The following is a 26,006-nucleotide window of genomic DNA, read 5'->3' as shown; positions in this document are numbered from 1 at the left end:
GGTGTGAGGTCAAGTTGCCATAGAATCCTAGGTCAGAAGTCCAGTTCTGGGAATCCCACTCTCTGCAAAACTCAGTTTATGAAAGTTGTGGTTAAAAATAGAAAGGAACTTTAATCACTATAGCTACACAGAGGAGGAAATGGGACCCTGTGTTCTTGACCCAGATTACAGATGGAAGAGCCATGGGACTGGGGTGGGGCACAGCTCATCAATTCTGGGTCAACCTGTAGTTTGGCTAATCATTATCTCCAGGTGGGTCAGGTAGAATTTTGTCAAGTTAAGAAAGTCATGGCTACCACGGGGGCTAATTCATTATGTCACAAAGATGTTTTTCCATCACATCTACTGTTCCTTGAACTCAAAGCAACTAGAAAGAGAACCACTAAGAGCAAAGGAGGCAGACACAGCTAGAAGGGCATTTGTAGGCTCAAGCTAACAGTCAGTGGTTTTAGCAGAGGCAGTCTCTATGTGTTTATTACTTAAGAACACCCACAAAGCTTCAGAGAGTTAAAGTCAGGTGGAAGCATCAATCAAGAACCTCAAGTCCTCAAGGGAAAGGCCTACCTGCTGTCTGGTTTATAAAGCCATCGGCTCCTTCTCCATACACTCAGGTCTAAGTGACGCCTCTGTGAGAAGTGTCCTTGGGAACTAGTCATAGCTCTGAGTGAAAATAACAGAAACCCAGCTCCACTGTCTTTGCCACACAATCCACATCTGAAAGATCAAAGACCTAGGACTCAAATGTCACAGTCTCTGCCTTAGGTTTGTTCCACCCACACCTTCGAAGCCCCACTGCTCCCAGCAGCATGCAGCATGGTCCCAACAACTACATGTGCACTTCTCAGCTTCTTCCATTACTCACTACACCTAGCAAGTCTCAGGGAGGACTGGTGGCCAGAAGTATTTGGCAAGACTCTAAGGCAAGCCAGGCATGGTGGCTCAGCACGTGGGAGGTGGATGCAGAAGGATCAGGAGCAAAAGGTAGTTCTCATCTTCATAGTTGAGTTGAAGGCCTGCCTGGGATACATGAAACCCTGTATAAAAAAAAAAAAACAAAACAAAAAACTGCAGTGCAAAACTGCTTGATAGGCAGAGGGGTAGACAGATTAAGAGGCTCCTGTCTCTTGAGAGAGGTGGTGGAGTACACTGCCACAGCCTAGGAAGCCTTAAGAGCTTTGGGAGAAGAGGCTGACAAGCACTGACCTTCCCCTGAGGTCCTACACTAGACTGCAGCCATGCACTGCAGGCACCAGGGTGAGAGCCACTCTGCAGACCGCACTTCACTGCGAATGCTGCCAGTGGAGGACTCACTGGAGAGACCACTGTCTAGGCCAGGGCCTCTGTCTTGTTATGACTCTGGAGAAACCATACAGAACAACAAGATGGCCAACAGGTCTCGAGCACAAGCACCTCCTTAGCACAACTGTCCTTCCTTCACACTAGGGCCTTGAACATGGACAATGAGGAGGTACTGTTCCAGCTGGAGCCAGACTCTGTATCCTCAGTTAATCTGAAACAATCCAAGTGCCGGTGGCTCCAAGCTAGATCTGAGAGTTCCTTAATGTATGCACTCATTCCCCCTCACCCCAACTTCCTAGCCTGCAGTGGTATGGCTGCCAGTGTAACAAGGGAGACTCCAGTTTCAGAACATTGAAGTCCAGACAGATGCAACAGTGATCTCCCAAACCATGCAGAAGAGGTCGGGGCAAGGTCTAAGAGGTCTCCCCAGGTATCACTTAGGCCTCCACCTCTAGGGAGCTGCACTCCCCCCAGAATTAATGGAATAGGCACAAGGACCAAAGTGTTTAGATCCAATTTTGTGAGGTGCCTAAGGACTCTTGGCCTTGGTTGTTTGAAGCTTTGCAAGAAGGCATCAAAGATAGGAAGAAGTGGCTTGGAGCAGAGGGAGAAGGAGCAGAGCAGGGAGGGCTGATGAGCATGAAGGGAGCAGAGAAAGGAAGGCCAAGGGAGAAATCAAAATTAAATGAAAACAGCATTTGTAGCTGGGCCCCTCTCAGGAGAGTCCTGCTATGCATGCACTAACCCCCATCAGTGAAAACAAAACCCATAGGTCTGATGCCTGCCTGTTGTGGCACATAAAATTTAGGGACATAATATCTTCCAGGTGGGTGTACCCAAAAGCACACAAAGGTGCTTGACAGGTCATTTCAAACTGACTGTCAAGGTCAAAACACCACCACCTGCAGGCACAACTTTAATGTCTTCATCTAGTCCCCCTCCAGGGTTCTCTGCTGCTGTTTTAACCAGAGCACAGGCTCAACTGCAGAAAAGCCTGACAACTGCTCAAACATCTGTACTGCAGCTTATTACTGTGCAAATGGAAACACCTGAAGGCTAAGAACCAGGGATGGCAGGAGGCACCAGTTAGTCACAACTCTGCAGGAGCTGATAGAAGGGCTCCAAGCCATGAATTTCTGGCTAAGGGAGAAGGCCCTCTCATGGAACCCACTGCTGGTGCTCCATTTGAAATACTGCTTAGCACTGAGGTCAGTGGTGGGATCCTGTGCCTGAGATCTGTTTATTATGCAATTAACTAGAGGTAAGGGATCCTTTCTGAAATTCTTCCTTGAGGGCCTAACATACAGATGCCTACTGATGCCTAAGTGCTGATGGAGTACAAGACAATCCCAGCTTCATAATCAAACCTATCTTCATCAAAAAGAAAACGTGTCTGTTAAATTGCCGAACAAAATTGAATCACCTACCTTAGCCTTGTTCAAAATATTTTTTAAAAATGTAATTTAAAAAAATGCTAAGGCACTAAGACAAGCTGCAGGCTATTCTAAATCAACCCTTAATTTCCCAACAAAGAGCTAGGCCAGGAGTTGCTCAGCTACAACTGGATGCAGATCCTTAGAGCAGGGCTGTCTGAGCAACAGACAGGTAGGAACATCCTCAGGGAATATTTCTCTCCCCCAACATGTCCATTCACTTTCTCCAGTCAGAGATTCTCAGAAAGAGAAGATGGCAGGCTGTGGGAACTTCCCAGGTTTTCCTTACCTGGTCCCCCCACCCTCTCCACCACTCTAACATCTGTTCAGAACCATCTAGGAAGCCACTTCACATTCCCAAAGCCAGTCAGCCCGGTCTCCATGGGTGGTCCAGGCAGCTGCAGGACTCCCAGGGTACTAAGCACTCTGCTCTGCCGGTAAAGGCAGAAACCCACAGGATTGACTTTTATGATTATTTTCCTCATCCTTCAAATGTGTTTTTGTGCTTTGTAGTGTCCTTAATAGACACACAAACACCACATTAAGTGTATACAACTTTATACAAATAAGTATGAATGCAGAGAGCAGGGAATTGAAAGTATGAGGCCCCCAAATGTTAAAATTACAATAAATTCTAATTAAGGAAAACTCCTTCTGGTCAAGTCTCTGGCCTGGGTGATCACCTGGCCAAGGGATCAACCTTAGGAAGCCAGGCTCACCTTAAGCCATGCTGAAGAGATAGGCAGAAAATTTTTCCTTTAATTAGATATAGTACTTTCCCTTCCTAGAATGCCCTTCCCTACACAAGTCTGGCAGCCATGAGGTTTGGCTGAGTATGCCCATCATTCTGAGTTTGTATTAAAAGTCTTCCTTTTTCTTTCTTTTTCTGTACCTTTGTTTCAGAACCTACGAATGCGTTTTCTGGTACTCTGAGTTCCTTGATCTTTCTCTGAAGCTCCCCTCCCTGCCATGTGGCAGACCTCCAATGCCAGTAACTCAAACAGCATGGCTTTCCCTTCTTTCCTCCATTCTCTTCTCCACAGCTGCTGAGACTTGCAGCTTGACTGCTCTGAGAGTTTTTCTTTTAAATTAATAAAACTGTCCTTGAGTTTCTATTTAAATCTATTCTTAGATTCTTTTATTAATAGACTAAAAACCTCAAGAGGGAGCCAGACTTCTCCAGTATCCCTACACGAAGCGGCTTAGTGGCCTGAAAGGGCAGGGCTTCAGTGGCCTCCTTGATACTGTGAAGTATTCCAACATACCCAAGTCCTCAGTCACCCAAGACAGAAAAAGAGTGGAATTCTACAGCTGGCTACACACTGGAGTTCCAGATATTTGTGAACAGAACCATCTCCCAAAGAGTGGTTTGAGTCTGTGAGTGTCCCATGAAGTAAACGTGTACCCTTGAGCCGTAGTGGGGTGATGCTGCTCAGCTGGGGGGGAGGGAGTCTTTGTCTTTGACAGGTAGATGCCTCAGGACATTAAATCAGATGATAAGAATATTAAAGGCTTTCTTGGGTGCTCCCGAAAAAAGAACTGCCTTTTAACTCTGTGGAACCCACGTATTTCCTAAACTGATTAACTTGCAATGCCTGGCTCACCCTCACTCCTGACTCTGAATTACTTACATTCTACAAAAGTAGTCTCCTTGAAGCTTCAAAAGCTCCTGACTTAAGTTTATTGGCTCACATTTCCTTGAGGCCACAGCATCATCAGCATTCATCACACTGGTCCACTGATAGGCATTTACTGAATGAATTCTGGCCATTTTGCTCATCTATCCTGTCCCAAATGCCAGCTTTGGTGGGACATCCCCCAACTGCACAAGTATAAAAAACTCTAGAACTACAACAAACTTGTTCCTTCCACTCTCAGGATGCCCTCACAAAGGAAATGAACTCAAGAGCTACAATGTGCCAACTTCTGTTTCTGGCAATTGTACCTCCAGGTACAAAGGCCTAGTTGCCAAGCCTACAGGAGCAGCCCCCTCTTCGCCAGAGAGAGTCCAGCTGTCATCTACACTCTCTTAGAATGGGCTCTCAAGGGTTCCATTTCACACTGTGAAGGAGGCAGAGTAATTCTTAGCAAACGAACTCGGGAAGGTGAAGTACAGGTCTGGTATGTTCAATGGAGTCACTTCTATAATGAGTACAGGTAGGGGCTAGATGTGGGGCACACACTTTTAATCCCAGCACAGAGGCAGAAGTAGGTGGATCTTTGTGAGTTTAAGACCAGCCCAATCAACAGAGTTCTGGGCCTGTCAGATACATAGTGAAACCATGGAGAGAGAGGGAAGGAGGGAGGGAGGGAGGGAGGGAGGGAGGGAGGGAGGGAGGGAAGGAGGAAGGGAGGGAGGGAGGGAGGGAGGGAGGGAGGGAGGGAGGGAGGGAGAGACAGAGAGCGAGCATGGGTAGTTACCAAGAAACAGAAGATAGCCTACTCTGAGCTCTACTCTGGAGTTAAATTGGGATTCATTTTAACATTGAACCATCAAATCCCACACAACATTCAAGTTTTTATGAAAACAATTTCTTTATTCCAAGACAAGGTCTCGTGGAGCCTAGGCTAGCCTGTTATTACATAACCACAGATGACTTAGGATCTTCTTGTCTCCACAAACTGGGATTATGGGTGTGTGCCCCCACATCCCAGTTTATGCAGTGCTTCAGGCATGCTACAAAACAGCTACATATTCAGCCCCCAAAGTCATACATTTTTCAGAGGAGTCTTTTCTTGTATCTGGCCTTTGAGTCAATGTGTTCAAATATACTTTAGGATGAATTAAGGTGACAAGGCTATGTGCTCTAACACAGAAACAGGTCCCTCCCAAGAGAGTCATTCATGTATTACATTTGAGACTATTTTTAGAGCTGGTGTTCTCCTCCTGTAAGGAAATGCTTAGTCCTTCCTTCATATGTTTATAATACGGTTCAGAACCTAGCAGCTTTCTCTGTAATGGTTTGATGAATAAGATCCTGAAAGAGTCAATATTCAAATGTAAACTCTCAACCATTGCCTTCAATGGCTCTCTATCCAGATAGCACAGTAATGAGGGCTCAGTAGAGAGGAGAAGAACAAGAAGGTAGTGACTAGGCACAGCAGGGTCCAGGACTGGAAGAGGTTAGCTGCCTATGACGACATCGACAGAGAAAGATGATTACAAACACAGGTAGAAGGTGACTGCTGCAGAGGCCTTTCAAAGGCCTGGCAAGTTCTCTTGAGGATAACTCTAGCAGTTCTCTGAAGGTAGGTCTGTCAGTCTATGTGTGTGTGAGCAGTTCAAAGAAAATGAAACACTTAGGCACCATCTTCCAGAGGAAAGAGATGATGGCATAATGATGATGAAATGCTACTGGTGGATCTGACAAGCAGTACAGCTGCCCATGGCAAGAAAGTTCTGGACAAACAAAAGCCACACTTTCACTCTGCCTGGCTCTGCACAACTCACCTCAAAGCCAGCCCACTGTGAGTGACAGACCTCGTCAACTTCCCTGAAAGCAATGCACTCGGCCTCAGACAATTACAGACAAGTCTCACCAGTGCCTGAACCCCAAACTCTCACTCCCTGCCCAACTTAATACAAACTGGTTATTGTCAAAATCACTGTTTCTTAAACTGTGGGTCGATACCCCAACATTGTAACTGAATTTTGGGGTTCCCAAAAGTTTGGCACCAGTAAAATGTGTCTGAATCTACAACCAATATAGTTCAAATCCAACATGTGCTGCACTGAACATGTTGGAAGCAGTTGCCTGCACTGCATCACATGTTTGTAGCAGCTGTGGTTCTGAACACACACACCACTCTGCATCTCTCCTGCAGTGCCAAACACTTCCCACAAATTTGCAGCTGCTGAACATTTACCAGCAGTGGGGATTTCACTATGCACATAAGGTTTTCTGCTTTCATGGAAACACAAAGGTTTCATCACAGGAAGTAAAGACTTACAGTATTTTCCTATTATGCCTCAGCACGCAAGTATCAAATCAGTGTATACAGGTTGATTTGATTATATTGTTAGATTGTTTGAGTTTTTGCAATGCTTGAGCTATTGATTTGAGTTTCATTTTTAAAAAATCATAAAATAAATTTGATCGTTAGAATTAGGGCAAAATTTCCAATTATTTTTGAGCTGGCTGTAAAATACTCCAACCATTTGTACTATATTTGCTTGAAGGTTGTGTGTTCTGATGTTGAGGATTATAAAGTCAAAACATCAATCAATTTTGAAAAACACTGAAGATGCACTATACCCTGAACTGTCAGGTAGGCTTTACCTGTTTATGTAAAAATAAACAAGCATATTCCTCTCATTAATGTGCAAATTAGACTTTAGTAAGTGGCATTCTAAAGAAATTGTTAAAATGCATTTCTTTACTATCCATCAGTAAACATTTGACTTGTGTACTAATTTTACATTTACCATTTTTATATAAAAGTTTCTTGCAGAAAGGGCTTATGAGTGAAAAACTTTAGGACATCCTGGCCAAGACCAGCAAACCCACAATAGCCAAGGGCTTTCTGAGCCCCAGAAAAATACCACTTTATGAATAACAGTCACTGTTTTAGGAAAGAAAAGTGAAAAACAGAACCTGCTAGGAGAAGGCCCTCCTGTGAGACAAAAGAGAAACAAAGTCAATTAACTCCTTCCTAGAAACAGAAATAAGCAACAAAATGAGGAGGGCACAAAAAGGCATCAGAGGGGCAGCAGCCCTCAGGACTGCCCCAGCTCTACAGCCTTGTCAGGGTGCAGAAAACAGCTAGCTCTTCCAGGAGTGGAAAAGGAAGGTGTGTGGTGTTGCCTGCCACCTTCACCCACCTGTGCAAAAAGGCACAAGGGACAGGAATGCTCATTCAAATGTTTGGGTTTTGAAACAACCCATGAAAATTTGAGAATTTATTAGAAATCTGAGAAACAATCTAAGCTCAAAACAAAACCTACATACAAACCCCAAATATGCAGCTTATGAGAGAAAGCAGCAGAGTGGGTGGATGCACGAGCGAACAGGCACCAGCCTGTCTCAGAGCCCCACTCCTGAGGGAAGAACCATTGTGGGTACATCCCTTGGCACAGAAGGACTGTTTAAGAGTGTGGTGGTTTGGGTTTAGGGGATTAAAAATTCAAGTGTAAACTAGCAAAAAAACAAATGAAGAAAGACTTTCAAAGCTGCGAAACCTTACTACTTAAGATAATGACAGAAACGTATGACTGCTTCCTCCCTGGCAGAAAGGAGCAGAGTCAGGAGGTTGAAAACAACAGGCCCTTTGTAGCAGTGTGTTGTGCTTTGCTTATTCTGTTACGAACTGGCTGGGAGATAAGAACAAACAAGACAACACCCTGTCTAACTCCAGGGGAGGGGTGGGGCAAACTGGCTGCCGTCATTCCTGGGCATGTATGTGCAGGGTGCCTACCTACAGTTGAGCTACTTAAGAAAACTCTGCATGCAGAGTCAGGAGCTAGGATAAGCATGCAAAAGGTTTTCTATTGCACAACCAATCTTTTAAGAACAAGTTGTGTGTAATAAGGGGCTTTACAGTATTTCTCTACCATGAAGAACATTGAGAATATTTGAGTAATTATTTCTCTAAACTCTTTGTCAATATTAATTTTGTTCAATAAGGAAAAAAATAACCTTAAAAACTTAGATGAGCAAACATATATGCCCAGATCCCTTCCCTGTGATCAAGAAATTACAAAAGAGCCACCAGGTAAAGACAATGGGGCCATTGGGATCATCTTTCTCCCCTGGCACAGGGGTAGTCTCTAGTCTGGGTACTAGGTGCTGTGCCAGTTCCAAAAATGGAGATTCTGTTTAAGGACAGTGGCTGCTAAGCCCTGGGGCTCTAACTAGCAGGTCATAAGACAGTACAGCACCCATGACCCTAAGACAAGGCTGATCGCTATGACTCTTCATGACCTCTCACTGTCTCTGCTTATCTTCACATGGCTGACCTGAGCCCACCCTAACAAAGCTGCCCATCCTACTCATTCTCAGTGTCCTTGGTTTTATTTTCTTCAGAGCACACATCTCTACTTCTATGTATTCTATTTCCCTTCCAGACTAGAATGTCTGTTCCCAGAAGAATGAAGATCTCATCAACCCCACTTGCCCTTGTAGGTTTGGCAATTTAAGTAACTGCACATAGACAATGTGCTTGACAGAAATGCACCAAGACTAAACAGACAGCTACACACACCCTGGGGAGCCAGTAGACAAGAGATCAGAGCAGAATCTACCAGCTATCTTGGCCAGCCATACTCCCTTTACTTCCCCCATTCTACAATTACCCCAGTTGGACAGGGGCAAGACTAAGATGTGAGCAGTGGAGTTGAAAAGGAGAGCAGGCTTTTTGATGGCACTAAATAAAACCTTGGCACTAAGATAATTTGCAGGATTCTTAAAATTCAAATGTGGGGTGGGGGTACCTGGACATTAGCAAGGTAGTTCTGCCAGCTTAATTATCCCTGGTGACACACAACTGTGAACCTCTGAAAGACAAACAGTGAAGCAAACACACACAGAGGTAAGACCAGGATGTTAACTGTGATCTGCTGAGAGACAAATGGTGAAATAAACATGTACAGAGGTAGGACTGGGGTGTTCATTTTAAGCAATGTTCATAAATCTCATTCCGGGCTATTGTTCCACTGACATTATTGCTGTTATAGCAAAGAGAGCAAGTGTGATGAAGGGTACCCTTTGCATTTATTTCTCAATGAGAGGAAGTTAGACTAGCTGTTCCATCTCATCTCACCTTGAAACATAAGAATACATGAGGTCATAACAAAAATAGCAGAATATTAATTTCAAGAGCAGGAGAGCTTTGTAGACAAAGGAGACTCATTCAAAATGCATTCATCTCTTCATGGGGGCATCACAGTACTCACTTTAAGACATGCAGACCCCATGTTCAGAGAAGGCAGTGATTAAATGAAACAAAGCCAGAAAGCTCACAGATCCCAAATGAGCAAAAAATGGGATGGTGTGGGCCATGGAGGACCAAATGCAAACTGGTAGGTTTCCTCAGTTGGACTAGAGCAGTGGTTCTTACCCTGTGGGTCATGACCCCTTTAGGGCCAAACGACCCTTTCATAGGGGTCACCGAAGACCATCTCTGTATCAGATATTTATATTACAATAAAAAAACAGTAGCAAAATTAGTTATGAAGTAGCAATGAAAACAATTTTACGGTTGGGGGTCACCAGTACATGAAGAATTGTATTAAAGGGTCAGAGCATTAGGAAGGTTGAGAACTACTGGACTAGAGTAAAGCATCTCTCCCTTTGAACAGTGAGTAAGAAAAGTGCTGGGACAGAGGGAGAGCTAGCTGGTCAGCTGGGGCTTCTGTAGGAAAGGTGACAGAAACAACACAAAAGAATACCAAGAAGCACTTTGCTAAAAATGAGTGCAATTCTAGACCACTGTTAGTGTACTATTTACCTTCTTGTGAATTTATTATCAAGCTTTCAAGTTGTAAAACTGAGTTTTCCTCACTTTACTGAAGTCACCTCTTTGGCTCAAGAGATATTCATACAAACTATGATGAATAATGTCTAAACACTGTGAATCATCCAGACATTTAAAAAATCCTTTAACACAGTTAATGATTTGCCTGTTTTTGTTCATGTGGGAATGCTGAATGTTGTTTGCCAAAGAGGAATACTAAAATGGTATTCATTATAATTAAAACCTAATTGCTAAAGAAGCCCAGAGCTATGGAATTTATGATCCTGCTACATGTTTATAAACAGGGACTCAGGAAAGAGTCAGTTAATTTACCAAGAAGTCCTTTGATTCTCCAGCACACTATAATGATCAGGACATGGTGAGTTTTGGTGCACAGGCCTCTCGTAATGGCACCTCACGGTTTTGAGAGTTCCCCTATTCCTGTGTGGGGCACAGAGTTGACCTCCACACCTGCCATTTTTGTTGCAGTAGAGCCTTGAGCATAGATAAAGTAGGAGGTCCCCAGTACCCAGACGCTGCATGTGGCTCAAAGTATAAGGATCTGTACGACAAGCTCAGCAAGTGGAATGAAATTAAGTCAGAGTTTCAAAAAACAGAAGCCCTCCTCCACTGCCCCCCAATTCTGCACCCCCAACTGAGAGTAGACAATGCCATGATCACCCTTCCACAGTTCAAATGCAAAAAAAAAGTAGTTAAGTAGAGGAATCAGCCTAAACAGGACAGGCTATTTCCTGTCTAATAAGGAAAGGTGTGTGTGTGTGTGTGTGTGTGTGTGTGAGAGAGAGTGGTGGTAGTGGGGTGCTATCTGAGAACTGTGCACAGTTGTCCTGAAGTTTGACAGCTGTCTTGTTGATACTAAGTTGATTCTACCACTCCAGTTTTGACATTAGTGCCCAGCACCATTGGCCTTCAGGCACTTAAACTTATTTTAAAAATACAGCATTAAGCATGTTTAAATCACCTTACATATCTGAAAAAGCAGAAATCTTACTGCCAGCCTGCTTGGGCATGCAGACTTGGAAAGTGAAGCTTATAGAATGGCCTGAAGGTTAGCACACTCTAGTTCTGGCAGACTGTGTGTCGAGAAGGAGCTATCCAGAGGTTCTGTGCATGAAAAATACTCGGCCTTTGGCTCCCCTAGGCTAGAACATGGGACTGTTAGCAAATATGCCCTGACAAACAACACTCATAAAGTGCTAAAATCTCTCCAATTAATATGACCCCTCAAAACCATATATAAATGAGAAACATTTAATGAACAACCCTTTCTTCACCAATAACTGCTTAAATTAAGTACAGGAAACTCTTCAAAGGGACTAAAGAAGCCCCCTTGTTAAGAAAAACCCTATATATAGATATCATGACAATTATATGATGCATGCAACCAAACATATATAATTATTCTAGTTTCTACATTCCCATTATCTTTATAAATACAGGATAAAAACCAGTCTAAATGATTTTCTGAGGACTCTTCAAGGATTACATCGAGCCAGCCACCCCTTAAAAAGTGTGTGTGTGTGTGTGTGTGTGTGTGTGTGTGTGTGTGTGTGTGTGTGTGTGCATGTGTGTGTAGTAGAGATCAAAAGCAAATGTCTGGTCAGTTCTTTTCTACTCAAGGGTTTTACCAAGAATGTGTGCAGAGACACCACAAATGACAGTTGTTCAAAGAATGGAAATTAATTGGCAGAAGGAATTTCCTTGACTAATAGGGAAAAACTCAAAGCCACATGTTTGATGAGATCGTTTTCCCATCCCTAGTCAAACACAGTCCCTGTTAGTGATGAGGATTTGCAAACAGAAGCATAAGCAAGGTAACCCTCCGCTCCCTGCCACCCTCCTCTGTGGGATGCAGACACTCTCCCATCACTGTGTTGATGGACAGTGGGACTGATGGGTGTGGCTTAAATAACACAGGGTAGAGGGTCAGCTTGTAAGTCTCCATTTTCTGTCAGAGTCAAATGGAGGCATGGTAAGACTACTCTACTTACTGTATTAAAAATAGGAACAAGTTGCTATACTCCTCCCCCATGGTAAGCCATCTGCTTTTAGCTGTTTTTCCAGCAGTGAGGATGGATTTATGCTCTCTCTGACACAGGGCTCTAAAGTTGTTGCCTTGTGACCAATGGTGAGAATGGATGAGGCAGCTGGTCAGGATTAAGCAAGCAGTTGTAGCCCTGGGACCAGGTTTTGTTGCTGTGTGCAGAGCCTGATGCCATGACCTTGGACTCATTAGCAGCAAGCTCTCATCACCCAAGCTAACAGCCACTGAGTAACCATGACCCCACATATATCACTCTAGGATGCAGGGTATTCCCAGTCCCAGCCATGTTACTTATAGGTTCATGGTAATAGGTTAATAGGTAATAGGGAGGAGGGCCTACTTGAAAACCATCCCCTGAAGGTAGCAGTAAGAGACCCAGGAGTGAACAAGAAACCCTTTCCTTCCATCCTAAGCAAATGGCACTGCTGATAGAGTTTAAGAAAAACATCCCTCTAGTGGTTCCCCAGACTTTTGAAGCATGTGTTCCACATGCCATGCTGAGAAGCATACCTGGCCATTCCCAGACTTGGGAAGTTGGCAGGGACAATGAGTATGTCCAGCCGGGAGAAAGGGTGTGTTCCTAGGACAGAGTGCGCAGCTGAGAGGCAAGGAGGGATCAGCCACAGCAGGGCCTCTTGGCAGGCACCCTCAAGGCACAGTGGGGCAAACACCCGATGAGGAATGATCTTCTGGGTGGCAGCAGAAGCATTCTGGAATCGGCAGGGGTATTCTACATGACTGCAGGTTTCAGCATACCTGAGACAACACATAAGAAGAGATGTAGACAACTTTGAGAAGACAGTGGTTCAAACAGGCTTATTAGCAAAGGTGGTTCATTTTAATTATTGGCTTGTGTGCTTTTGGATAACGGTGAAAAAGACAGATCAAAATATTTATCGATGTGCTTGAAGCAACTTCAACCTAAGCTACATGAAAGCAAAAAGACCTTGTTTTAGAATTAATGGGAGTGGGGTGGGTTGGGGAGGAGGCAAGATTTAGAGCAAGAAAACAATCTCCCACCCAGATTAAAGCAAATTCTACCCTCAGTAATGTACTTTCAAGTGCTACCATAGAAAAACTATGACAATTCTTAGAAAGGGAGCAATGTAATAGACATTTTATTTATTTAATTTTCATTGTTTGAGATCTCATGTATTCTGGAGAGCTTTGAACTCATGATGTAGCCAAGGCTGCCTGGAACTTCTGATTCTTCTGCATCTACCTCTCCAGTGCTGGGATTACAAGTATAAGCCACTTTGTACCTGGCTCTAAGCAAATTAAAGATTCCATTCTGGAATATCCTACAACAAATGACTTGGGATGAGGTAGGACAAAGTCAGTTACAGGTACAGTTTTCAAAAAAACACAAACCATCCTACCAAAAAATAATCTAGGCATCCTTCACCAAACTTATCAGAAGCTGTTGCTGAGAAAAACAGAGGCACTTCTAAGGGTGTTTTCTTCACTACACCTTCTGGGTGTGTGAGACAGGGTCACATGCATCCTAGGCTCACCTCTGCTGACAATGGCCTTGAGCTTCTGATCATCCTGCCTCTACCTCTTGTGTGCTGCAATTACTGGCATATGCCTGGTTTATATGGTGCTGGGAATTGAACCCAGGGCTTCCTGCATGTTAGGCAAGTACTCTACCAACTGAGCTATATCTCCAATTCTTTTCCAATACACTTTCAGTATAAAATCAATGAAACTAGCCTTCTAAGGAAGCAAACCGGAGCTCACTCAGAGCCATCTGACTAGTTACTCTCTGAAAGACAAAGGCGGAGTCGAAAGAAAATTCCTAGGGCCTGACTCACAGGCCTCAAGAGAACTTATATATCCAAAGAAACCAACATCAAAGAGAATTCTGTTTTTTCATCTGTTAACATGCCCTCAATTCAGACACAATGGAAAACCCCTGTAACTTTAAATTGCAGATTATAATTCTAGCTGTGGGTGCTCCTGTGATTCACCACGAATACTGAGGACTCTCTAAATGCTTGCCTGCCTCAATTTGGGCAGGTTGCAACAAGAATTCCTCTTTAGATTTATGAAGTATCTGCCACCCACCGAAGGCCTGTGATCAAGAGATCCACACGGCTATGTAAACAAGCCTTACCTTTCTCCAAGCCTCACTTTCAAGAATACACTGTCTAGGCCCAGTGAGACCGGGTTATGGTTGAGAGTGGGTTAGAAAAACTGCCAGTATAAAGCAACATAGTGATAAAGTCACTGACACTGAACTTGAGTCAAAGTCCTGGACTGATAACATTACCTTACCAGGAACGAAAGCAAACGTGTCTTCTTGTAAACATTCAACACCTACATAATGGTGACAAGCAGAAGCTGCTTACCTAGTCAGCCTCTATGGGACTTTTAAAAATGCATTTACATAGGAAAACAGCATCCTGTGGTATTTTAGCTCACATACTCTCCACTCAAGAGCTTTTACAAACTGACAATGGTGGTATATGCCCATAAGTCTGTAACCAACACTGGGAAGGTAGAGAGACAGGACAATCAGGAGTTCAAGGCAAGTGTGGGCTACATGAAACCCTGCCTCAAAAAGCCATCCCCCGCCAAAGGCTTTCAGAAGCCAAGTGTGGGAAGAGCACATACTAGGGAGTCTGGGGCAAGAGTGCCGTGGATTTGACACCAGCCTGGACTACAATCACGAGTTCTAGGTCAGCTCAGGCTACACATCAAGATCCTGTCTCAAAAAACTGAAAAGGGTCCTTCAAAGCATGTTACCTAAAGCTGGAACTCCAGACAGAGCAAAGCAGTAAGTTTAAGAACTAAACATCATAATGCTGCAATATAGAGAGGCATTCTATCTAGAAACTGTCTATTCCCAAGGAGTGAGACTATTTCTTACACTTAAGAAAACCAGAGGTGAAGGAACAGAGTGAAGATGTCAATGATACACCAAACAAGCATTTGTTCAAGGAAAAAGGTAAATTATTTTCTTTCCAGGCATATATGACACTTGCCAAACTAGTGAAAATGATTACTACTAGATACATGACTTAATACTGTTTTCCATAAAATTCAGGACTTAAAGGCAATCAAGCTATCAGAACACTAAGTCAGTGAGGCTCCTGGTAGTGATAGAAATGTATGTGGCGGGCGGGGGGGGGGGTTGCCACTGTAAGTTCCTGTGTAAGGACCAGTACACTGGGTTCAGTGGCTATGCTTAGATTGGCTATGACCAAGGCAAAGACATCAGCATTTGATGCCTCTTTCTCTCCATCCCTCCTATGGTCTCACCAATGCAGCTGCCCAAAGAGAAGAGGACAGATTAGGAAGGGCAGGAGGGAACTCTGACATGACAGAATGTTCTCAATCAGGTTGTATACACAGTGGACTGAAGCAACCTCCAGTATGTCACAGTGGATGTCAATCATCTACTGAAATGCTTCCTAAGGTTTCTTCTTGCAAAGATGACTCTGGTGTTTGCTTCATGGCCCCATTCATGCAGCAGCTAAGGAGATGCCAGGGCTTGTGTAATCAACAGTTAGCACAGACCCAGTGGCAACTGGAGATTCTTTTCTTCCTTTCGTGGTAGCTTTCCCTCAGCTTTTATAATTCTCAAGACAGGCTTATCCCACCCTTTCTTCTTTTCTGCAGAATGAGTCATCTCAATGTCTTTAACATGGTGCCAGTTTTTCAATGCCTTTAATCACTTTCGTTGTGTTCTACTGGAGGTTATCCAAGCTTCCATGCCAAGCTTAAGCTGTATGACCCAAGATGAAGGCCTGAGAGGTTAAACACAAAACAAGACTCTCCTGTGGCTAGAACCAAATAAAAACAATGCATGTTGAACTGTTTATATGACTGTCTTTAGCCTATGTGTTTACTAAAATGTTCATTCCAAGTGGACTGTAAGAGTGCCCCCCCACCCCACCATAATTTAGCTCCTGTGAACAATGATCAAAAGTTCAATAACCAACCTTCCAGCTAAATTTCTGGACCTAGATGAACACTTACACAAACGAAAGCCATGATATATAAGGCTTCTGTAAACATTAGATTGACATGAATGAAATTGGTGGGAAGGAGGGCTGGGAAGGCAGGCCTCATCAGATGTAAGCATGGCCAGAAACACCATCATGGTATGATGGCACAATAGAGCTAGCTGTTCAACCCATGAAGTCAGGCATGTAGTAGATAAACAGAACCACTCTAACTACCAGAGATGGTCATATGAGGCACGATGGCATGCCAGAATTGAAAAATCTAAGTTATTGTTTTATTAGCTGTATATTTCTGATGGACAAGCATATAGATAGACAAAAGGAAACTGTGCACTGATAGTCATGGACAGGAGTGTGGAGGAGTTCAATCACAACACCACCCTACTTCAACCCTCGCACAAAACAACACAGCACAAAATTCCTGGAAGTTTTCCAACAAAGCAACCACTCCCCTAGCTTCCCTGATTGGCTGGCCTTTTGGCAACTGCTTGTCCAATGAGTATCTTCTGGGGTCTGCTGTCTGGCCTGTTACCCTGAGCATCAGTGTAGCAGTCGACCTGGTTGGTAGCTGACCTGGAAAGGTTAGAAATCCTGGCATCCGTGTACCCTCTCAGCCCAACCTGTCAGTGACCAGACCTTTGCCTTCACTTCCTTCTGTGTGCTCGTCACCTGGTCCCGAACACACAAGGGCAAAAGAAGAGCAGGATTTACCTTCCCCAGGTCCCAACAGGGGCTTTCACATCTTCTTTTTCCCAGTTCCCCCATCTGACCTGGCCATGTTCTCTTCTGTTCACAATGGTAGAGACAAATGAAAAGGGATTCCAGTTATTCTGAGCAGGAGGCCCCAACTCAACCTCATCTCTTGGCCTTCATCTCCTAACAATAAACAAGCTCTGAGACTACAAGTTAACAACAGAGAACTTCTTCACCATTGAGAATTCATGAACAACGTCTTCATTTTACAAAAAAAAAAAAAAAAAAGTGTGGGTCTGCCACAGTGCCATATCCAGGCAGTGAGGACAGGACAGCATTCTCAGGCTCAAGGGAACATCAATTTGTGTTTTCTTTCTTTTTCAAAAACTACATTTATTTTGTGTATGTGACAACAAGAGGTTCATGCAGAGGTCAGAGAATAACTTTTAAGAGTTGGCTCTCTCCTTACAATATGTGCGTTCTAGGGACTGAACTCAGGCCATCAGGTTTGACAGCAAGAGCCTTTACACTGAACTGCCTCCCACCTCTCAACTTGTTTTTCTAAAGATGCTCTCCAGTTAGTATCAATAGCTAAGTCATGGTGGTGACTCTAGGTGAGAAGATGGCTGCAAGGTACTTTCTGAGGTGGCTCAGTTGTCACATTAAGGTTTTAAACGTCTCTAGAAAAGATTCTAAGTCACCTCTCTAGAGATTAGACCTGAAATGAATGAATACAGGTACTCAGTAGGTAGGAAAATAAATGAATTATTGTCCGAGTCTCTTTATCCTCACATATAACTGAGAGTAACAGAGACAGCACATCTTACAGACTACACAGATAGCCAATGGCTTCTGTGTGGGTTCAGGATCAGCTAGGACATGCTACAGTCACGAACCCTGCAGCACACACCAGTGCTTTACCACAAGAAGATGCATTTCTTGCTCATTACCAAGTCAAAGTTGTTCTCTAGGGCACTTGTCTTCTTCACTCAGAAATTTGGGCTATTTACAATTACAAAATGAAGTCTGCTGTGTGGTTCCAGAGCAAGGGAAGGGAACACTAGAGAGTCTCACTTGCAATATTCCCACACGAGAGCAGTGTATGCCACTCTGTCCACAATTCCTTCTTCCCTTGAGAGAATGCAAGTAAAATCTAATAATCTTTCCTGAGCTATATAAAGTAGAGCCATCAGGACGGACACTCCGAAACTGACATATTATTGGGCAAAAAGTAGAAAATAGTTCTATGCTGCCAAAAAGGCAACATGTAGGCAGTAAGATGTGCTTGTTAGAAGAGAAACCACGTGGTGTCAGTTCCTAAGGACACCACCACAGCCACTGTGGTGATAATACAAGCAACATAGCGAAGAGAGACCAGCACAAAAGAAATGCACCCAAAATGTCTTGGTTTCTTTTTCTGTATTGTTTGAGACAGGGTCTCATACAGGGCTGGCCTTGAACTTGCCTCTACCCCCTAAATGCTAGGATCACATGTATGGCCCCACACCCAGTTTATGTGGCGCTGAAAGTGGAAGCCAGGGCTTCATGCCTGGTAAGGACTCTACCAACACATCTGCATCCCGTCACTCTCACTCTCATTTCAGTTGAGATGAGCATCTGCACAATCCTTCTGGATTGTCTCTATGCAACAGCCCGTATCAGTTTCTACAAATCTGAACTTGATTTTTTTCCTGCTTTAAAAAAACAAAACAAAAACAAAAACAGGAGGCTGGACTGATGTGTCAGTGATTAAGAGCGCTGGCTGCTCTTCCAGAGGTCCTGAGTTTAATTCCCAGCAACAACTTGGTGGCTCACAGCCATCTACAGTGGGCTCTGATGTCCTCTCTGGCATAAGGTTGCACATGCAGATAGAGCACTCATATACACAAAATCAATAAATAAATCTTTAAAAACAACAACAACAAAGCTAACAAGGCCTTGGCTCAGCAGGATCCCTTAACCCAAGGACTATATGAGTTTCCTTGTGACCAATGCTCCTAGGGATCAGTGAGCGCCACTGAAGAGGCTGCCCCACAATATACCACCAACAGGCATCACAGGACCCAGCAGTCAGTGCCCTCCCCAGGGTCAGCTAGAAGAATCCTGTCACTGCCCACTTTCATTCCACTGCACCCTTCTTTTACTGCATCCTTCCTATCACTGCATCCTTCCTTTCACTGCACCCTTCCTTTCACTGCACCCTTCCTTTCACTGCATCCTTCCTTTCACTGCACCTTCCTTTCACTGCACCTTCCTTTCACTGCGCCCTTCCTTTCACTGCACCCTTCCATTCACTGCACACCTTCCTTTCACTGCGCCCTTCCTTTCACTGCACCCTTCCTCTCACTGCACCCTTCCTTTCACTGCACCCTTCTTTTCACTGCACCCTTCTTTTCACTGCACCTTCCTTTCTCTGCACCCTTCTTTTCACTGCACACCTTTGCTTTATTAAGCCATTTTTGACCAGGCAGTAAGACTGGTAAGATCTAAATAATAGGAAGGAAAGTCTTCAATCTGCAGCTTTTTAATTTGAACAAACATGTAGAAATTCTTCTCCTGATATCACAGAGCATTTCACATCTACTTGCTTTCTTCTCTTTCTTCATGAACAACAAAGCCAACTCTCTATTTTCCAGTAGACCTTTCCATACTTTGATTAGGTCCATTCTGGCTCATTTTCTCAACAAGGATGACTCACATTCCCAGAGTGAAATCAGAAAACTCCCAAACACAAACCTGAAGTCAGCTTTCGAAAGCGGGAGAGGGCGCTCAGTCACCAGATCATCTGATCGGGATGTCTTGGGCTTTATTTCTGTCCAGTATCCCACTGCAATTGTGAAGGTGGAGGCTGGCATTGGCATGGTCACGTAGTAATACCAGCTCATGCACCCTATAAACAGAGAGCAATTGTCATTCATGAGGCACTGTGTGGCTCTGGACCTTACTCAACTCTAGTTCTTCTCTCAGTCACTTGCAGAGCCTGTGACACAAACTGGCAACAGCTCCTCCTTGAGGCAAGCCATGTCACCTGAAGGGGCACGACTGCAGGCCTCAGAGAACGTACAGGAGAGATGCTAGTTTGAGGGCAGCCAAGGAGGCCTGGGTCTCTTCCAGAGATCCATGTGAAGCAATCAGCAAGGCTAACTCTAAAGGGTGGTGCTAAGGTGGCCACTCAGCTGCAAACACAGAAGGCTGTGACCTTGGGCTGTCACAGGTACAGGAACACATCCTTCTCTTCCTCCACGCCTGGCATGAAAAAGGAAACATAGCTGATATTTGATGAAAAAATGAATAAATAAGGAATGATCATTTCTGTGCTGTAATCCAACTATTTTGTCTAAATTCAATTGAGATCACTCTAAGATGGATACAGCAGGAAACTGCAATTATGGAAAGGAAGTGCCTAGGTTTTAGCCCTGACTTTACAACCAATTAGCTGTGGAACTGTGGGTCTTACTTTCATCCTTCTAAGTATTTAGTTGATCACCCTCTCATCCCTGAGCACATGCAAAGCTGAAGTAGCAAGTTTGTGGCACCAAGCACTCCCACCCCAGCTCAGAATGTATTCTCTAGTTGGTCCAGACATTAAAGAAGGCTTTACTCAAATAAATGATAGATAATTTATAATCCTAGGTCTCTCTCACTTCAAAAATGAAGAAGTAAACTTCCTGTTTCTGAAATTTGGACACAGCATCAGATTCAGCATGACATTCTTATAGAAGTGTGTGTCTGCTATAAACTGATATTCACAGAGTCAGGCATGGTAGTGAGTAATCCTTGGCTACACAGCAAGCTTAGCAAGTTTGAAAATAGCCTGGGATACATGAGACTTCCTCTCAGGAGTTAGGGATTCCCCCCCCCCCCACACACACACACGTGGAATATTGCTTTATACTGTGTGAATATATATATATATATATATATATATATATATATATATATATATATTGGCTTAATAAAAAAGCTTAATAAAGAAGCTGACTGGCTAATAGAGAATAAGGTTAGGTGGGAGGGCCAAACATAATACTGGGGGGAAGAAGGACAGAGTCTGAAGAGTATCAAGAGATGCTGAGAGAAGCAAAGATGGGCATGCCATACTGAGAAAAGGTACCAAGCCACATGGCAAAGTGTAGATAAAAATATGTGTTAGTGGGAAATGTAAGAATTAGCATGTGGTGATATTTTGTTTGTACTCTAACAAATAAAGTTTGCCTGAAGATCAGAAGACAGAGCCAGCCACTAGATTAAACATAGAGGCCAGGCAGTGGTGGCACACACCTTTAATCATAGGACTTGGGAGGCAGAGATCCATCTGGATCTCTATGAGTTCAAAGCCACCCTGGACTACATGAGATTAATCCAGTGTAAAAGAGAGACAGAGCCAGACAGTGGTGGCACACACCTTTAATACTTTTGAGTCATATGCCTTTAATCTCAGCAATAGGAAGGTTGAGACAGGAAGTAATAGGGCTGGGTAGAGAAAGGAATATAAGGCAGAGGGAGAGAGGAGTTCGGCACCCTCTTCAGCTGAGGACCCAGAGGCATTCAGTCTGAGCATTCGTTGAGACCGGATCTCGCCTCCGTTTCAGCCTGAGGATTCAGTAGTGGTGAGAAGTTTCTCCAGTGGCTTGTTCCTTGGTTTCTCTGATCTTTTAGCATTTACCCCAATATCTGGCTCTGGGTTTTTAATTATAAGGCCAATTAGGATTTGTGCTACACTAGTTAGTAACAAGTCTGAGTTATTGGCCGAGCATTTATAATTAATATTAAGCCTGTGTGTTTATTTGAGCACCTACTGTGGGGCAACTACATCCACATAAAACCTGAGAGAGCTTAGGAAAGGGTTCTAGACACACAGAAATAGGGCAAGAGTGGCTTCCTAGTCTCATGTCTCTCATGCTGGCTGTGGCACAGGGATGCATCTCCTGGCCAATGCCTGTGGGCTTGAGCCACCAGCAAGCCATGATATAAGCCACATGGCAGGGTCTCTCATGCTGGCTGCAGTACAGAAAAGTGTCTTCTGGTAGCTGCCTGCAGGAGGGAGCCAGCCACCAAAACAGAGGCAGAGTCCTAGCAGTTTAAAGGCTCATGCGGTCAGAAAAAGATTACAGAGACACAGTGAAGACAGATTCAGACAGAAAAACAACAACAACAACAAAACACCTCTAATTGGGTTACAGTGTGTTTAAAAATATACATAGGCTTGAGAGAGAAAGAAGAAGTATATACAGTCATAGATTAGAATATATAGTTTTAAAATAATAAAGTCCTTAAAAAGGGAGTAAAGAAATATAGAAGAAAAAAGTCACATAAAGATGGAAAATACACAGAGTCTGGATACTATATGCTATTGGGTTGTCTTTGAAATTTTTGACTGCTGAAGAAGTGATAGCTGCTAAGACACACTTGACTATGAAAGCTGCTAAATTAAACCAAACTATATATATTTAAAATGTCTAAACTTCAAAATAGAAGTCAAAAGATATATTACTTTGGGGAAAGAGGTTATGCTTTTATTTCCACAGGAAATGAAAGGCTGTGGATTCGTTTAAGGTTAAGATGATCAGGTTTGATCAAGGAAGACCCTCTGAAATCTTGGCTACAGGCATAAAGAAATAAATGTAGAAAAACTATAAAACACATAATATATATTTTACCTGTTCAAACATAAAACAAAAAATCATCTTCGGCTGACTTGTGTACAATGTATAGTCTATACTTGTATTGATGCAGATATGTATGTTACCTTTAGAGTTTATGTATTTTCAGAACAAGGGACCAGACACCAATAAAAACAGATGGCCTAGGTGATCCAGTATCCAGAACAGCTTCAAGGCTGCTGACTGAGATGATCCAGTCTCACAAAATACTACAGCCAAGACTTAACCATTATCCTAAATTTTCTCAGGGTCCAAAGGTTACCAGCACCCCCAAACAACAGGAGGTAGTCTAGAGAACAATGCTCACATTCCCAAAATATTGGTTATGGATGTTTGCTATCATATAATGGAGTTGGTTACACGTTGTTATTGATAATAGTAAAACAACAACTAAACAAAGGCAATTAGGTCTCAGCAATCTCGTTCGGAAAAGAAAAAGAGGATATAGAATAGATAGGATAAGAGAGTAGATTATTGAATCTACTTTTAAACCAAAAACAACTACTAGTCTTAAATATTTTATATTGGTATGGATTTTGGTATATAGATACAAATTTAAGTTGATATAATGTATGTATATTTTCTTCTTTGGGGTATTGTGTTTATGTAGCTCATTTAAAAATGTAATGTATAATAAGAAATATAGATTAATATTTATCTATAATAGTCAAACTTATAGTCATATTAGGTATGTTTTCAAGGTCATACACAGATATAGTTAGATGGTCTTCAAATACTTCAAAGACCTACAGAATATGGCATTTAATATGTTTAATAACCTAAGGCTTTTCATGACAGCGAGGCATGTCTGCTCTTGACACCACCAATCTACTTCAAAAAAGGTGATGGGCATCAAGGAACCTCCATATGGAGTTTGCTTTCTTTATGGCAAAAGCTAGCCATGTGGGCAAAGAAACTGCCCTTGCCTCAACTACTGACAGGATGCTGCCTAAACTGGACCAGCAGGATGCAAAAGAAAATGACTGCCAAACGTTGCCAAGACAAGGTATGACACTCATTCAAAATTCCCTGCTTCTCAGAATGTCTGTCAGATATACCAGGCCAAAGTTAGATGCCCCAATGTCACAAAGGAACCTAGGGTGACTGTCCAGGCAGCCAAATGTTCTTGTCATTAGGCAACATCTCACCCTTTTGGGGTCCTTGACAGAGTTAAAAACTAGATAGTCATAGTTAATGTTTTCCTTAGTTATGATAAAAGGTAAATTAGGTATAAAACTTTAGACTCACAAAGATAAAATAGATAAAATATTTTTTCTTTAATTTTGGGAAATACAAATGGACTAGATATTGTAACTGTAATTTTACTTGATAACTGTCTTTGTTGTATATACTTTTACTATGTTAAAGTTAAAATCTTCCTTTTTAATTAGACAAAAAGGAGGAAATGTAGAATAAATATATTTTACACTATGTAAGTATATGTCATTGTGATTGGTTTAATAAAGAAGCTGACTGGCCAATTGCTGAACAGAATAAGGTTAGGCAAGAGAGTCAAACTGATAATACTGGGGGGAAGAAGAACAGAGTATGATGAGTGTTGAGAGATACAGAGAAAAGCAAGATGGACATGCCGTATTGAGAAAAGGTACCAAGCTACGTAGCAAAGTGTAGATAAAAATATGGGCTAACTGAAAATGTAAGAGTTAGCTAGTAATAAGTCTGAGATATTGGCTGATCATTTATAATTAATATTAAGCTTCTATGTGTTTATTTGGGAGCTGCTGGCAGGACAAAAACTTCCATCAACACACACATACATACATACATACACACATACACACACACACACACACACACACACCCCACATATACACCCCACACACAATTTTTTAAAGATGTATTTAGTTTATGTGTGTATATCTAGTTACAACAGAGATCAGAAGAAGATATCAAATCCCTTGAAACCGGAGTTACAGATGGCTGAGAGCCACCATGTCAGTGCTGGGAATCAAACCCAGGCCCTCTGCAAGAGCAACAGGTGTTCTTAAGCACTGAATCATCTCTCCAGCCCTTTATATGAGTTATATATTTATATGATTGTTTTTGAAAAGCTTTGACTTAAAAAGAAAAAAAAATCCCAAATCTAAATCCAAGGGCTAGAGCTAGTCACTACCTACAGTATTCTTTTGAGAATTTACTATGGATAACTGGGGCTTTGCTTTAAAAAAGAATCCAAACCATAGCAGCTAGGGATGTAGATCAGTTGTTAGAGGACTTGCCTCATATGCATACACCTATAATATCAGCACTCAGTAGGTAGAGGCAGGGAGATCAGAAATTCAAGCTTGTCCTTGGCTACATACTGAGTTCAGACCAGCCTGGGCTATATAAGAACCTTGGGATCAGCAAAAGAGCAGCCATACAGAGGCTTCCAGGAGAAAATGGAACCATGAATGGAGACTGCCTCTACGTGGACACACCCCTCCGCCCCAACACTATTAAACACTATTTTGTTTTTGACAGAGAGTTGTAGCATGAATCTTAGAGAGTCTTATTAATAAAATCAAATCCGGGCCGGGCGGTGGCGGCGGCGCACGCCTTTAATCCCAGCACTTGGGAGACAGAGGCAGGCAGATCTCTGTGAGTTCGAGGCCAGCCTGGGCTACCAAGTGAGTCCCAGAAAAGGCGCAAAGCTACACAGAGAAGCCCTGTCTCGAAAAACCAAAATCAAATCCGGGGCCAGTTATTGGGGTGAAATGCTGGATGGTCAGAGAGACAGAACAAGCCACAGCTAACCTCACCTGGCCAACTTCTCAGCTGGTCTTGTTTCTTCAGACTGGAAGTCTCTGAGTCCTCATATCCAAATGGCTCTCAGCTGAACTGTGCTGCTAGAAGCCTGAAAGCTTAACCAGCCAAATGCTTAACCAGCCAAATGCTTCTAGTTTCCGGTCCTCATGCCTTATATACCTTTCTGCTTTCTACCACCACTCTCTGGGATTAAAGGCTTGCTTTCTGGGATTAAAGGCGTGATGAGTCACCGTGCCTCTGTATCCTTGAACACATGGATTTCTGCCTCTGGAATGCTAGGATTAAAGGCATGTGCTACCACTGCCTAACCTTTATGCTTAATATTGTGGCTGTTCTGTCTCTGACCCCAGATAAATTTATTAGGTGGCACAATATTTTGGGGAACACAATACCACTGAGAGTATCATGCAACTCAGGCTGGCATTGAATTCAGTATGTAGATATGTAGATGAGGTTGGCTTTGATCTCCCAATCCTCCTACCAAGTGCTAGGATAACAGGTATGTATACTCTATTGTATGCAGATAAAAGCTGTTTTTATTTACTTATTTCAAGGCAGAAACAATACGAGTGAAGGAAATAAGACAGAATAGCTACAAAATACAGAAAGCTTCATAAAGACTGACAAAATTGGCAAATGATGGCATAGTCCCACATCTTGTGGG

General features: G+C 43.0%; 1 protein-coding gene across 10 annotated transcripts in view; it reads right to left on the bottom strand.

Annotated features, from left to right (window-relative positions):
• Aopep (aminopeptidase O (putative)) overlaps positions 1–26,006 on the bottom strand; it is a 262,328-nt gene that overhangs the window by 206,884 nt on the left and 29,438 nt on the right. For all 10 annotated transcript variants that reach the window (XR_013051710.1, XR_013051708.1, XR_013051709.1 and 7 more), the window contains exons 3-4: positions 19,650–19,803; positions 12,760–13,005 (exon numbers count right to left, since the gene is read on the bottom strand). Coding sequence is in view for 6 of the 10 variants with exons in the window: in XM_042278615.2 (XP_042134549.1) it covers positions 12,760–13,005; positions 19,650–19,803 (400 nt within the window). In the remaining 4 variants the exon portion in view is untranslated. The remainder of the gene's footprint in view (positions 1–12,759; positions 13,006–19,649; positions 19,804–26,006) is intronic.

The sequence above is a fragment of the Peromyscus maniculatus genome, chromosome 5, assembly GCF_049852395.1.
Source record: "Peromyscus maniculatus bairdii isolate BWxNUB_F1_BW_parent chromosome 5, HU_Pman_BW_mat_3.1, whole genome shotgun sequence".
Lineage (NCBI taxonomy): Eukaryota > Metazoa > Chordata > Mammalia > Rodentia > Cricetidae > Peromyscus > Peromyscus maniculatus.
This window is presented reverse-complemented; position numbering and strand designations above follow the sequence as displayed.